The sequence below is a fragment of the Diadema antillarum genome, unplaced genomic scaffold (assembly GCF_040938485.1).
Source record: "Diadema antillarum isolate AM-2024a unplaced genomic scaffold, OU_Dant_1.0 scf00000087, whole genome shotgun sequence".
NCBI classification, from domain to species: Eukaryota; Metazoa; Echinodermata; class Echinoidea; order Diadematoida; family Diadematidae; genus Diadema; species Diadema antillarum.
Genome location: NW_027270976.1, coordinates 2111781 through 2127500, shown reverse-complemented (window position 1 = coordinate 2127500; position 15720 = coordinate 2111781). Strand labels below are relative to the sequence as shown.

The 15720-nt window shown below is 36.3% G+C and overlaps 1 protein-coding gene across 1 annotated transcript; it reads right to left on the bottom strand.

Annotated features, from left to right (window-relative positions):
* Positions 1-1633: 1633 nt before the first annotated feature.
* LOC139718046 (uncharacterized) lies at positions 1634-8129 on the bottom strand. The gene is made up of 3 exons (XM_071629534.1): positions 7762-8129; positions 5480-5590; positions 1634-1858 (listed from the first exon to the last, which is right to left on the bottom strand). The coding sequence occupies exons 1-3, from the start codon at positions 7822-7824 to the stop codon at positions 1634-1636; spliced, it is 399 nt and encodes a 132-aa protein (XP_071485635.1). The 5' UTR covers positions 7825-8129.
* Positions 8130-15720: the final 7591 nt, after the last annotated feature.

Here is a 15720-nt window from a genome sequence, read left to right as displayed (position 1 = left end):
AATATCGATACATGAGGAAACTGAGATTTAACCAAGAACTAAATATGAAAATGATTTTTAAGCGTTATTTGTATAGCGCCGTGTTCAGTAAGAAATGGATACCTGAGTAACTATATAGGATAAATCAAAAAGAAAAAAAAAAAAAACCTGTACACGATCTATAATGACAAATTAAAATCAATGAACATGTCGGCAAAATAACAAAACACACGTTCGTATTGGTACAGCGGCAGAACATATCAATGTATAAAAGTTATCGCGCAACATGCACACACACGCACGTATCTATACACACAAACAAACAAATATATACAAAAACGTGTAAAATAAGTTGAATATTTTTGTTTAATATAACAAGGCATACCAATGTTACAGATTTTTTGCACGATTCATAGTGGTTTGCGTGCATTACTGAAATCAAATTCACTCTTAAGCTATATACCGTATGCCCCCCCCAAAAAAAAAAAAATAAATAAAAATAAAATAAAAATAAAAATTACAATGGTACCCTCCGCAATGATATCTTTAAAAATAGTGAATCAATCTAAATAAAAAATTCAGGGTATGAAACTATAACTCATTGCCCACATCTTACACAAAACCCCATTCGATTTGCTTCACATGGTCAAAGAGAAATGAGGAATTTTGTAGAGGATGTCAGGAGTCTCTTCTCTCCAAGTTCTGTCTATTGTATTCACACACAAGAGCATCGAAGTGCTAAACTTGGAAGAATCAGACTCATGGCATGCTTTACAACAATCCACATTTCTCTGTGACTGCTTAAAGGGATCGTATAGTTTTGGTTGAGACCTGATTTCAGGTTTCTAACATTTTTTGGTGAGTTAATGAGAAACCTCTTATGAAATATGAAATAGCATGTAATTCCATGAGGAATTCAACGTTTGTTTGATGAAATCGTTTTTTGAAATGGCTGAGATATCCAAAACAGAGCGATTCTAATAAAGTGTGGGACCTACACTTTTTTATGATCGCTTTATTTTACTTTGCTTTTGGATGTTTCAGTCATTCCAAACCCGATTTTCATCAAATAAACTTTGAATTCCTCTTGGAATGGTATCCTCTGTACTATTTCATAAGTGTTTTCTTGCGGGTATCGCGCAAAAAGTTAAAGCCCAATTCTCATCTCCACCATATACTGTACCTTCCTTTTAACCAAATTGAATGGGGTTTTCTGCAAATTGGGATACATTAAGACTCTGAAGTAGTATTTAGACAGTTTAATCATATTGGGTGTTATCAATCGAAAAATCTGTAATCTTTTTTTTTTTTTTTTTTTTTTTTGGGGGGGGGGGACATATTGTATATATATATTTTTCCCCAAGTTTGAATTATTCAAACAAGATACGCTGCGTATAGTATTTTGACAGTATCGAATTACTGTTTTTAAATATTGTTTATTTCAGTCTTGTCCGGAAACTTGTTTCCCTATACCCTTTTACATCTATTACTTTGGCCGCTCAGGCTGTATGATTGTATAGAGTATAAAATAGGACCCTGCACCAAAGCCACCTATCTAATATTTAAAATACCTGCAGTGTATTTTGTATCCCGCTTGTTTTTACCAACAACAGGTTCACGTTTTACAGTCAAGATATTATGGGAGTTCGAGTGGTCACGTTTGCACAACATCGATGTCCTCCTTGGGTAAGCAGGGTTCAGGCTGTATACTCCGGAAAAGACGTAGCAAGTAACACACCGACATCACGACTACTGATGCAACCACGGTCCATTTCAAATGGTAGTCTGTTTCCCCAGACTTCCTTCGCGCCGCTTTCCATTTCTTTATCCTCTTCTGCTCAAACATTGCAGCGCAGTCGTCAACCATTATCTGCATAATCTGTGTACAGAGAACGTGAGCAAATTTGACCACAGTCCGAGCTCTGTGATACAACTGACAAAGAGGTGTGGTTCCTAGATGCCTTCAGCACAATTACTTTATCTGTACGTATTCTTATCAATCGCACAGTAAAACACTTGTTATTATTCATATGACAATCTTCTCGCAGAAGAGGCTAATAATCCCCCCTCCCCCCCCCCCCCCCCCCCGCTCCCCGGAAAATATTGCGCATGAAGATTTGGATTCATGAATACGTCAGACCAAAAGCAATACTTTGCAATACGAAATTTGACACACTATAACGGCGATCACGTATTTAATTGTGCATTCCTCCCCGACCATTTCTTGTGGTCAGTAGAAATAGTGTAGTGAGTAATACCATGTCCAGGAAGAAATTTAAAGAGCACAGCATATGGGAGTTGCTTATATATTCATCTTTAAATTACAGCTGTGAATGTATTGTTTTTAAATGTGGTACCATACTATTGTCATTCCGTACCTAACTGTAGGCCTGTAGACAATGCATTGCACAATTAGAACTCAACACGTTAGAAGCCTATATGAGATAACTTGAATGTGTTCAGATTGTGTTGCCATCCGCAGAATGATAATTTTGGTACACCGTGTATACACATTGGCATAATTCGCTAAGACAAGATCCAATCATCTACGCAGTTGAAAATATGGGACAGTTTTGTTTGAGATGGGGCTTCAGGTTTCCAACTTTTTTGATGATTTTCTGAGATAATGAGAACCTCTTATAAAATAAAATGAAAGAGCATATTATAAGAGTAATTTAAAAGTTTATTTGATGAAAATTAGTTTTGAAATAGCTGAGATATCCAAAACAAAGCGATCATGATGAAAGGTGCATGGGACCCACCTTTCATTAGATATCGCTTTGTTTTACTCTGTTTTGATATATATATATACAGGGCTCGACACTAACTTAAATTTCTGGTGGCCCGATCGGGCCACCAAAATCATTAATTTTTATTTTTTGGTGGCCCGAAAAAAAATCAAGAAAAACATAAGAAATACTGAATCGGTCCTACTGAACATAGAAAATGAAATATTAAGTATTACTGAAGTGATACATGTACCCATGTCTAAAATAAATGAAGAGAAAATTCAATCATCTTACCGTTATGAGTTCTAAGATTTAGCAAATAGGCTTATGGATTATTATAAAAGTTGATGCCTATTTAGGTGGTCAAAACTTACGTTTGAAACGATAGAGTGGGAGCATTTGCAGACATTTGTGAACAGGCGACATCTGTTTTGGCATTATAAAGAGCTGGAAGTTACCGATATTCATTTCTGATTGTAAAAGCAATTATCCAACATTTACTAGTATTTTAACACCATACGGAGCCGAATGTTACTATTAATTTTTTTTTTTCAAATGTAAAAGCAAAGAACTGACATTCATTTTAGCATCTTACGGAGCTGAATGTTATCCTTATTCATTTCTGAACGTGAAAGCAAACATCCCCAATTTATTTTAGCATCTAACTGAGCCGATTGACACCGTTAATCATTTCCAAATGTAAAAGCAATAATCTGTTATTCATTTTAGCATCGTACGGAGCAGAATATTACCGTTATTCATTTTAAAATTAAAAAAGCAAACATCCAACATTTGTTTTATTATCGTACGGAGCCGAATGTTACTGCTGCCCACTTCCGAAAGTGAAATGAATTATCCGCCAATTTAGCATTGTACGGAGCCGAATTTTACTGTTTTTCATTTTTGAACGTCAAGGCAGACATCAGACATTAAATATTTTACCATCAAACGCAGCTGAAAGTTACTGATATTCATTTCGAAATAATAGCAAATATCCGACATTCATTTTAGCATCGTATGGAGCAGAATATTACTGCTATTCACTTCTGAACGTAAAAGCAATCATCTGACATTTATTTTAGCATCTTCCTTAGCCGAATGTTATTGCTATTTAGTTTCGAAAGTAAAAGCAAACATCCGACATTTATTTAATCATCATTCGGGGTTGAATATCATTGTTATTCATTTCCGAACGTCAAATGGCAAGGGATCATTCGACATTTATTTTAGCATCTTCCGCAGCTGATCTGTTATTGCTCTTTACTTCAAACCTGAACGTGAACATCCGGTATTTATTTTACTATCTGTATGGAGTTGAATATTATTGTTGTTCATATCCAAACGTCAGAGCAAAATTGATATCCGACATCTATTTTAGCATCTTCCGGAGCTGAATGATGTTGCTATATACATTCGAACATAAAAGCAAACATGAGACATTATTCTTATCATTCACATGAACGTGAACATCCGGTATTTATTTTACTATCTATATGGAGTTGAATATCATGTTTATTCATTTCCGAACGTCAAAGGTATCATTCGACACTTACTTTAGCATCTTCTGGAGCTGAATGTTGCTGTTATTTACTTTCCAACGTAAAAGCAAAACATCCGGCATTTATTTTCTCATCGTACGGAGTTGAATATTATAAGTATTCATTTCCGAACGTCACAGCTAACATTCCACATTTATTTCAGCATCTTCTGGAGCCGAATGTTATCCTTATTCATTTCCGAACGCAAAACCAAACATCCGACACTTCTTTTAGTATACGGAGCCGAATATTACCGTTATTCATTTCCAAAATAAAAAGCAAATATCCGGCATTTATTTTCTCATCGTACGGAGTTGAATGTTATTAGTATTCATTTCCGAACGTCAAAGCTAACATTCCACATTTCAGCATCTTCTGGAGCCGAATGTTATCCTTATTCATTTCCGAACGCAAAACCAAACATCCGACACTTCTTTTAGTATCATACGGAGCCGAATATTACCGTTATTCATTTCCAAAATAAAAAGCAAATATCCGGCATTTATTTTCTCATCGTACGGAGTTGAATGTTATTAGTATTCATTTCCGAACGTCAAAGCTAACATTCCACATTTCAGCATCTTCTGGAGCCGAATGTTATCCTTATTCATTTCCGAACGCAAAACCAAACATCCGACACTTCTTTTAGTATCATACGGAGCCGAATATTACCGTTATTCATTTCCAAAATAAAAAGCAAACATCCGGCATTTATTTTCTCATCGTACGGAGTTGAATGTTATTAGTATTCATTTCCGAACGTCAAAGCTAACATTCCACATTATTTTATTTCATCATCTTCCGGAGCCGAATGTTATCCAAATTCATTTCCGAACGCAAAATCAAACATCCGACACTTATTTTAGTATCATACGGAGTCGAATATTACCGTTATTCATTTCCAAAATAAAAAGCAAACATCTGACATTTATTTTAGCATCTTACGGAGCCGATTGCTACCGCTGTCCATCTACAAAAGTAAAGGCAATTATCCGACTTTTTGGTGGCCCGATTGGGCTACCAAAATCTTCATTTCTGAAATTTTGGTGGCCCGACGCGCGTTTTTGGTGGCCCCGGGCTACCGGGCCACCGTTAGTGTCGAGCCCTGATATATATATACACACACACACACACACACACACACACACACACATATATATATATATATATATATATATATATATATATATATAAGTTGTCATAACTATAATGGTTATTTAGTGAATGTCTCACCCGCAGTCTGTCCCGCAGAACTCCGATTGTTTCCTGCACTTCTTTCTCCGCCATGATCTTGGCTGACACTTTTTGACACTCAGCGCATCTCTCAGACGGTGACTTCACATCCTAAGAGACAGAAATCACAATTAACATGATTATAATGACACCAGACTCTATGATTTTAAATCAACGGTGTTTGTATATGGCTAATATCCTAGTTTCATTAACTCAGGACTATCCCCAACGCCGCCATCACTCCAAACTCAAAATGCGTGGCGACAAAAATTGTCAACACATCGTCACCCACTGCATGGGGTCCTTGTAGACCTTTTGTGTTGCCCACGTTTATATTCGCAGGCAGTGTCAATAGGTCCGCTTGGCGTATTTTGCTTTGAAACGCAGGCACATGGTCACGAAAGATTTAAGATCTTATCGCTGATAATAAGATTAGAGCGTAATCGCATTTCTTTATTTCGATGCAGCATTCTTATTATACAGGAAGGTTGGGCTAAGCAACCGAAGGGCACAAATACACATACGCACTATAATGATTGTATTATTTTTCACCGATTTTGTTTAGATTTCAAAGAAATATCAGTAACCATTGCAGTCAAACTAAGAATTCGCATTCTTAAATGGTTTGTCCGTGACAGTCAGCACTACGTCAATCAATACATGTAGTTCCAGTTTCCGACCTATCACACAGCTGTAACTGCAAAACGAAGCAAACTGTCTGCCTGAGGGAATAAAGAAGAATCAAGCAGTGAAAGACTATATATCATTTAGTATTCGGTCAGGGTAAGCATTATCCCAAGGTGTCGCTTTATAGATAATGATGATATGATGATGATGATAAAAATGATAATGATAATGATAATAACAAAAGTAATAAGATGATGATGATAATGATAGTTGTAATGATAATGATTTTGTATTCATTATCAACACTTTTGTTGTTGTTGTACTTATATAACAGCAAGGTAAAATAAAGGCGTTAATGTGAATTAATCTTCTTATGCTGCTGAACAAAATAATAACACTTAATGAGAAACCGCTGGAAATGATCAGACCTATACTGGAGCAATTAACTGAACACCACTGGAATGTGCCATAATCATGTGGCATTGTCGAAATCTACCAGCCCAAGAAAAAAAAATCGTCCTGCCTTTTCACCTCTCTTACCAATAATACATATCAAATTATACGACACTCCGTGGCGGCTCCTGGCCATATACCCCATGTTTCTGTCGATGCCATCTCAGTGCGAAGACGGCAGGTGATTCCTAAAAGGGGATGCTGTTGCTATGACAACTTGAGCACAAACGTACAGACCGCTCAACACCACAAAAGGCTCTCGTAAATGCAGAATATAACCCCATCACGAAACGACTTTGGATCGAATTCCATTGCCTCGAAACTGTGCATCATAGCATAGACTTCATGTTAACAATCCGATATTGATTCAGGTTAATGACAACAGTGTTGTCATACCCATAGAAAGGACGGGTACATGGCGATGAGAGTTTACCATCTTATGACATGAAACATGATAACATGCGGTCCAAAGACCGAAATAATGTAAACCTATATTATGGTAAATTGATTACATTCTGTGCGAGAGAAATAATCACAATGATTATAGACTTCGAATGAAAGTAGAAAGTGAAATAACATGCAACATGATTGCCACAAAGGTGCGTGTACCATTCTTGTACAATGCATGGGTAGAGTCATATCCAGCTTACTTTCTACATTCTATAGACCTCAAGATATAATCTCCATAAACCCGATCCGGAGTTCAATCGTTCAGAACATGTCAGCCCATGCGTTTTATCAACTCCCACCCCCCCCCCCCCCCACACACACACACACACCCGCACACACTTTATGTAAATAAGATACATACATAATATCTTATGTGTGTAAAAATTTGTGTTTGCTTAAACGCACTAATAAGCACGAGCGATTGAGTGAAACGACGGAGATGAACATAATATAGTTTTCTCTTACTGAAGATAGATAATATACATTCAGGAAACATGCACGCGTTTTTACGACATGGAGTACTACGGAACAAATCCAACTGGAACCTGGTACTCAACCATGGACCTCCCTGGTCACAGTATGTAAGCTATAATTATGTAGGCTACGACAGGAACATGATCGTGATTGCGATAGCGTCAGAAAAGGGTAAATAAGATATTCTGCACACAAGAATGGCTATAGATATAGTGGAGAGTAGACGGATTGAATACGGATATGAAAGAGAGAAGAAAGAATTTTATGCTACGTCTCACCCCAGTGACCTTATCTTTCCGAACTGAGCCCGGAGGCGACACGTTGCCACATGTGTGGAACATCTCTCGTCGGATCCGCCGGTACAAAGTCGATTGTTGGCATTCAAACTGTACAACTCTTGTTCATTTTTCTTGACAACAACCTCAATCCATGGTACGGCGTAAAGCGTCTATATGATACAAACCAGAGAGGGGTTATACATGTAGCACGAGCGATGGAAACACGGAAGTTGATACCGAAAACTTGGCTTATAACCAATAATACTGAAAACATGAAACTGTTTTTGAAAGATATCCAGGTACAACACGAGATCGTCAGGAAATCGAAAACCAACTTGGCACTCAATATGAATAACGACCAGGGAGACGCGCTCCGACTGCCGAGAGAAAATGAAACGGGTCACATTGGTGGCAGAATCTGTCGATCTCTATCTCAAAGTCATAAAAACCCCAAAATTTGGACTTGTAGTAATTTGAAAACTCCTGAGCAGACCGTCAATGTTTTCCTGCTTCCATTTGCTACATATCCACGAAATTTTCAGATCTGCGCTATACCAGCGGAAAACAACACCAGTCGTGGCGGAGTAGCAGAGCAGGCGGAATAATGTAGGCGCGTCGATGATATGACACCTTCATCGCATACTTTGATCCAGCTATTTTATTCGAAATTGGCAGTAACACAGCAAATATAAATTCCACTTGATTCATGCACTATTTTATGGCGCAGTCAGGCGTTACTACCGACTGGGTGCGAAGCGCAAACATTGGAAAACGCTCTCTTCACATAGAAGAGAGCGAGAGACAGAAAAAAAATAACAGATAGGGTGGGGAAATATAGGCAGAGACAATAAAATACAGAGAGAGAGAGAGAGAGAGAGAGAGAGAGAGAGGGAGAGAGAAAGGAAAGCCAGGAAGTGTGTATGTGGGTGCTCTCTTTTTTTTTGTTTTCATTTCAAGAGGAAGAAAGGAGAGAAGGAGAGAGAGAGAGCAACAACAAATTCCACGGCACTATAATGGCTTTCTATATATAGACTTTGTACGTTATGTTTCCATCTTCTTTTTGTGTATACACTTGTAAGTATGCTGATTTTTGCATTGATTATTGTTAAAGTATATTGAATAATGTAATTTACTGTGGAGTTTAGAGTTATGTTTTAATAATGTAAGATTATAAATACACTGTACACGTTTTGGTTTGATTATCTGTGAGGTGCTTAGAAACTCTGTTTATAATTATCATTATCATTATTATCATTATTATTATTATTATTATTAATATCATTGTTATTTATCATGATTAACGTAAGATACATGAGCTAATTGTATTTATAGTTTCAGTAATAAATATTATCTGGAGACCTTTTTGTAGCTTTTATTGGAGTGTAGAGCAATAATGAACCCGTCAACAGAGACTTTGAGATGATGTGATTTTAATTAGTAAAATCTGGTGAGCCGACACTTAGCCTAATTAGGAACTTGAAGATGACGTGTTCAGGAGTGTGTCTGACAACTTTCAAAACCGTAAAAACTAATGCGAACACGTACGATAAATCCTAGTGAAATATAACAAATCTAAAATGCGCATTTAAAAATCAAATTCGATCACTCATTAATGTATTATCAGTAATACTCAAGTAATTAAAGAATACAATCCACTCCCGTTATAACGAAGACAGTTATAACGAAATTCTGGTTGCAACGAAGTAAAAATTCAGACCGCAAAATTATCTACTATTGATGTTTTTTATTGTTTATCTGTTCGGTTATAACGAAATTTCGATATAATGAAAGGAAACTGCCGGTCTCGAGGACTTCGTTGTAACGGGAGTCCTCTGTAGTCTCATATGACACGTACTAAGTTAGCTCACATATTAAAGACTGCATTAAGTCATCCCAGACAACCAAGGACTACACACAAACTAATATACAAACGTTTATCTGTTACTTTTACTGATGTAAATCCACCTACATTGTATTTGCTTGGATACAGAAGACATGTATTTACACACCACGAGAAAGTTTATATTGCCTTGAAATCTTGAACAATATTGCAATATAAAACAATATTTCATGAGACTACATGTATTATAATTTTGTATGTTATAATTTTGTAACCTTCTTCTATTTTTTTCTGTCTTACCTCTTTATAACTGGTTCCCCATGGAAGACCAGCGGCACCAGAAAAGTGCAGCTGATTATGGGCTACCCGGCCATTATCATTCTCTAATCCTATACATTCTACTCTTTTTCGTACATCAATGATATATCGTATACTGTTCATTTACTATGTATGTATGTTTCATTTTCCTTGTATACCTTATGATGTCTTTTTAATCTGTATGTATGTTTATGACGGAAATAAAACCAGAAACAAACAAACTTTCAACAAAGAACGCCTTATTTCCTACCCCATATACGTTACAGTATTCGTACATCTGTAATAGTGTAGATTTCTTTCCTTTCAGCTGTTTTATGCTATCAGCTTCCGGGTTTTTCTTTCTGTTTTATGCTATCAGCTGAATGCAATTTACCTTATAATGTGAGTGCTGTTTTATGTTTTCATAATTTGCATTGTCGATTTTTATGTTTCAAATATTCTGTACTTTCATGTATTCATTTACTTTATTTCACAGGGACCCGCGGAAGACCACGAATGTAAACGGGCCACCCTGTTTTTAGATATAAGCAGATGAATCCAAACTAAAAAAAATACATAAATAAATGTAGAATAAGCATCGATACCACTACGGAGATGACCCATCTAAATCTTGCTACTGGTTACAATAAATAAGATTTCATAAAACATCTGACTGATTTGTCTTGTGGGTAGTGATGAGCTGTATAAGCAGATTGTTCTTGTTGAATTCCATGAAAGCCCAAAATAATATATATATATATATATATATATATATATATATATATATATATATAATATATATACATATATAATTTTGTATGCGCACAAAATATTTCTTGTGCACTTCCGGGTTTAATCAGCTGACAAGAGAGAGAGAGAGAGAGAGAGAGAGAGAGAGAGAGGGAGAGAGAAAGAGAGAGAAGGCCCTAACAGGTACTTTCTCGTACCACTTCCGGGGTTAACCGGCTGCCAAGAAAAGAAAAGAAAAAAAAATTCAAATTTTCTCCTTGTTTTTCGTGCCACTTCCGGGTTTTTCTTTCAGAAATTAAAGTGCCCCCTTTCACTTTTCCTTTTTCATTTCTTTTATTAAAAAAACCCCAGAAAATCAAAGGGGGTAAAGTGACACGAGAAGATAAAGACTAGACGATTGCGATGTAACACATTGTGACATACTGTACTTCCAACAGTTAAAAAAGTAAATGTTTTCCTGGCTCTTCGATGCGGAATGATTCACATGATTTGTCAAGGAGATTCCTATAGGCCTACATGTATTTAGTATTCTCTTCAAGTGTGTGTCTATTTTCCACATAAATATACGAAGGTCAAAACTGGAACTGAAACAAGAACACCCAGCTGTCATCTGGAAAATGTCTGCCTATAGATATACACCGTTGACCAACGTAGTTACTTCAGTCTTTCGGTACAATATCCATGTAAATCAAAATAAGATCATTGACGAAAAAAAAAAAAACAATCTGCAAGTGTTTTAATATACAAGTACATCAACCTGCTACTTATTGCTACGAAAATGTTAATTACCATGTAAAACGAATTATACGACCACATCTACTCTAGATCTGATCAAGCAGGTATTAGTACAAAAGGAAGCAAATTACAGGGTACAGTGAACACGTTTTGTAATGTCATCCCTATTCAGTGTCCTCCATGATAACATAAAATGGCTGCAAAACTCCCGGTGGTAAGGTATTTGTCCTTCAGACCAAAACACACCTGCACTTGAATTGTAGGAGATACAGCTGTATACATGTAGAATATCCTGTACTTCCAAAGCCGAGCAACGAGGTATAAATGTGTGACAAATCACACCTAAAAATATCAAAGGACGATCACATAGTAGGGCCTACAGTTCATACAAAATATACACGTACGATGTGTGTGCACAATAAGAGAAAACAACTTGATTGCTGAATCGATCTTCAGTGCCTTCACTCAACAAACATCAAAAACGTCCTATTATCCACAACGTGGAATTATTATTATCTTTTCTTTTTTTGATGGGCTGATACAATGTAACTCAAGTAGGAGATGCAACCTTGCCACATTATCCGACAGTCCAGATTCTAAACTACAGTGTTTTACGAAAGGTAGAATTTGGAGACTCTATGAATCAAACCATGCGAGAATGTAAAACAATTTATACATTTTCGAAAATTTATTGTGAAAAACTGTCAAAGGTACTGTACAAGCAACCAAGATAAAGATGCATGTAAAACACGAACGACTAAATTCAGTAAATCTCTTTTAACATGACTTAAATATTCGCCAAATAATGATACAAAACATGAATAAAGACTGCACTTTACAGGGGGAGGGACTAGGGTGTTGACCGGCCGTTTCCGTATGTTTCATGCTTCTATACCAGGGCCGGCACTACGTTTTTCAAATTCAGGGGCCGACTTTATGGGAGCAGGGAGAGATGTGGATTCGTTTTCAGGATGGAGGGGGACGTGTTGCTGCCACTTCTCCACCACAATCAGCTAATCAAACTCTAAAACAAAACGAAATAAAGACAGGGGGGAGTTGTTAACATATTTCCTGTGGTTGACTTGCAAAAAAAGAAAAAGAAAAAGAAAAGAAAAGAAGAAGAAAAAAAGAGGTTGCGCCGGCCCTGTAAACTAGTGTACATGTCTTTTGCCTGCAATTTACACCACCAACGCTTCCTTGTTATAACAGTACATGTATTTCAGAAAGTTCTTTAGCATTTAAAATGCAATTGAAAAAAAAAAAACATGTGATACACTCAGACTGTATACCATAGATAAATCCCAGTACTGTATAAAAACTTCAAGATTTGTTCAGTCACAGACAAGCAGGAAACTAGTCGTATCACTATTCACTGAATAAAGATACACGTACAGTATATATATATGTACATGTTTTGGGGGAGCTGCAAATTTCAAAGGGAAATGCAGAATATCAATAATGTGAGATATATCATGACTGTAATTCTTTCTGAGATGCAATTCACAGACCTGTTGAACAGCACGTTTTCCATGTACAGTTGTACACTGTATTCAATTTTCATTAATAACCACAAGTACAAATTGTATGTACAATGAACTTTGTACACTGTACACAATTTAACAGTTTTATGGAATATGCGACACAGAACTGTCTCAACCACAGACTGTCAAACAAAACCTATAGACTACCTCAAATGATTTGTAATGCCAAATGAAATACATGTACAATGTACTTACACACACACACACACACACACACATGCAAAGAATGGCAATACATGTAACGCCCTCATTAAGCATGTTAAGGATAGTGCCCTTTTAGTAAACCGTCATTGCCTCCAACACACCTTCTTTGAGGTTTGCAATGTGATAACATCAGTTTCAAATGTCAGCTCTATACAATGTACACATAATTCATATCCTTGTGTTTCTTTCCTTGTGATATCTTTTTTGGATTTACTTTTGTATGTAACTTTGTATGTATTTCATGTTGTTTTTATGCAGGGCCCCTTTGTAAATCATTTTTTTTTTTTAACTGAAAGGGCTACCCTGTGAAAATAAAACGGTATAAATAAATAAATAAATAAAAAGATAGATAAATCTTACAGCTGTCTTGAGAAAGTGTAGTTATTGAGAAAAAGGAACATAACAGCCCTCAACTAAACATTATGACTACAACCTGTATGTGTACTATGACATGAGCTGTCACTGCAAGCCATGGAGATCCCGTTCAGTTTGTACCTTCCACATTGACTTGTATAACAAGGTGATTACGTACATTGTACAACGTATCTTAAAGGACAAGTTCACCTTCATAAACATAAGGATTGAGAGAATGTAGCAATATTAGTAGAACACATCATTGAAAGTTTGAGGAAAATCAGACAATCCGTTCAAAAGTTATGGATTTTTGAAGTTTTTGTGCAGTACCCGCTGGATGAGAAGACTACTGCAGTGTATGAATAACTTAGATGTCCATGCATACAACAATACAGGGGAAACTCGGTATAACGAACACTGCTATAACGAGATATCGGTTATAACGAGGGAATTTTCTCGGTCCCAAATTTCCTTCCACACAAGTCTATGTAAAATGCTACTCTTATAGCGAGATCGGCTATAACGAAATAACTGCTATAACGAGATAAATTTTGTGACTTCCAAACAAAGAAAAACATTGTAAATCAAACCTGCTATAGCGAGGTAAAGCAAAATGCCTTCGGTAAAGCTTTACTTCGCCTGTGCTATCATTTTCCGAGATTGTAAAGCTTGATGCGCCAAAAACTGTCTTGTACACACATAATCATTTTCTTTAGTGCACTCCAGCTAGCACTGCATGTTGTACGTGTGAAGTGTGTGTGTGCACGCACACTGATACATGCAGAAGATGTGGTGGGACGGCCATATGTATACATGACATCATCATGACGTTTAGCAGGTGTGAGGCAATCTGATGCTGTGATTGGCCTTCTAAGGGAATTCCCCGTCTTCACACACAATTACACGCAGTCATAATGTACATACAGAATGTATCACATACACACACAGCATTGTGCTGACCATATTCAAGCTTTCCACACAACACACACCCATACGATAACCACATACCAATCCACAGACGATCTTGATACAATCGCAAGCTACACTGTACATAAAATTACAAATTCAAACATCTACAATTAATAAGAAACACATTCTTGATATTGGATTTCCTTGGCGAAAAACATCTTCCTACCCATAAAGGTGAGTAATTCCCTCACACACAATATCAAGTTATCAGTATTGATTGAAATATGATGGGTAGTCCCACATGTGCAAATTAATGTCTTTATTTTATGCCTTCTTTTATGCCTACTGATATAACGAGATATCGGCTATAACGAGGAAAATGACTCGGTCCCGACCATCTCGTTATATCGAGTTTCCACTGTATAAGGAAAACATAAAGAGAATTTCACAAAATTCCATCTTTTGAAAAAAGTACACATTCCCCTGACTCATTACCGGCAAATGTTATGGATAATATTATTCCCCCTGCTTTTAGAAAGAGGCAAGTCAAGTGCTCTTTTATTATGCAAAAAAAGTGAAAATATGTTGAATTTTCTTTTACATTTTCTTTATACTGTTGTACGCATATGACTCACAAGCTGTAGTAGTCTCCTCATCCAGCGGTTCCAACACAAAAATTTTAAAAATTCATAACTTCTGCATCGATTGTCCAATTTTCCTCAATCTTTCACTGATGTGTTCTACTAATATTGTTGCATTTTCTCAATCCTTATGTTTCTGAAGGTGAACTTGTCCTTTAAACATGAACATACAGTATACCTGTATGTATTTGTGCATTTTCATTTGCAGCAAAAATAAGATACATACATTTTTGTAGTTACTTAATATTTTTAATGGATCACATACATAGTAAAGTGTACATTCACAGGTCATGCAACAATCTGTATTGATAGAATTTGCTTACACCACTGTACCACAGATTACTAGTACATCGTACATTGCATACATGTACTTTGTACTCGTGTACAAACAATGAAATCTGTTGTGCTGCACTTGCCTACGCTACAAAGAAAATTTATAAAAAAAGAATGATAATCTCTTGTTTTAATTAACATGAACAAAAGAAATCTTGAAGGTGAACAGTCAGAGGGCAAACTAAGTTCTTGAACAATTAATTTGCACAAACTTCTGGAAGACAGGGGAAAGGGTGAGGATAGAGCATGGATACTGGCTCTGATAACCTAAATTGTCAGTCAAGAAAAATGAGGCATAGCCTAAAAATCAACATAAATGTACTACATGTAGTGATGCAAATGTGATCTGAGTTTA

Bases quoted from the DNA above. Each gene is read 5' to 3' on its own strand.
- LOC139718046 (XM_071629534.1), bottom strand. From the start codon at position 7,824: ATGTTCCACACATGTGGCAACGTGTCGCCTCCGGGCTCAGTTCGGAAA. The intron at 5,591-7,761 runs GTGAGACGTAGC...TCTGTCTCTTAG, and splicing joins GGAAAGATAAGGTCACTGGG to GATGTGAAGTCACCGTCTGA. The intron at 1,859-5,479 runs GTGAGACATTCA...CTCTGTACACAG, and splicing joins TTCTGCGGGACAGACTGCGG to ATTATGCAGATAATGGTTGA.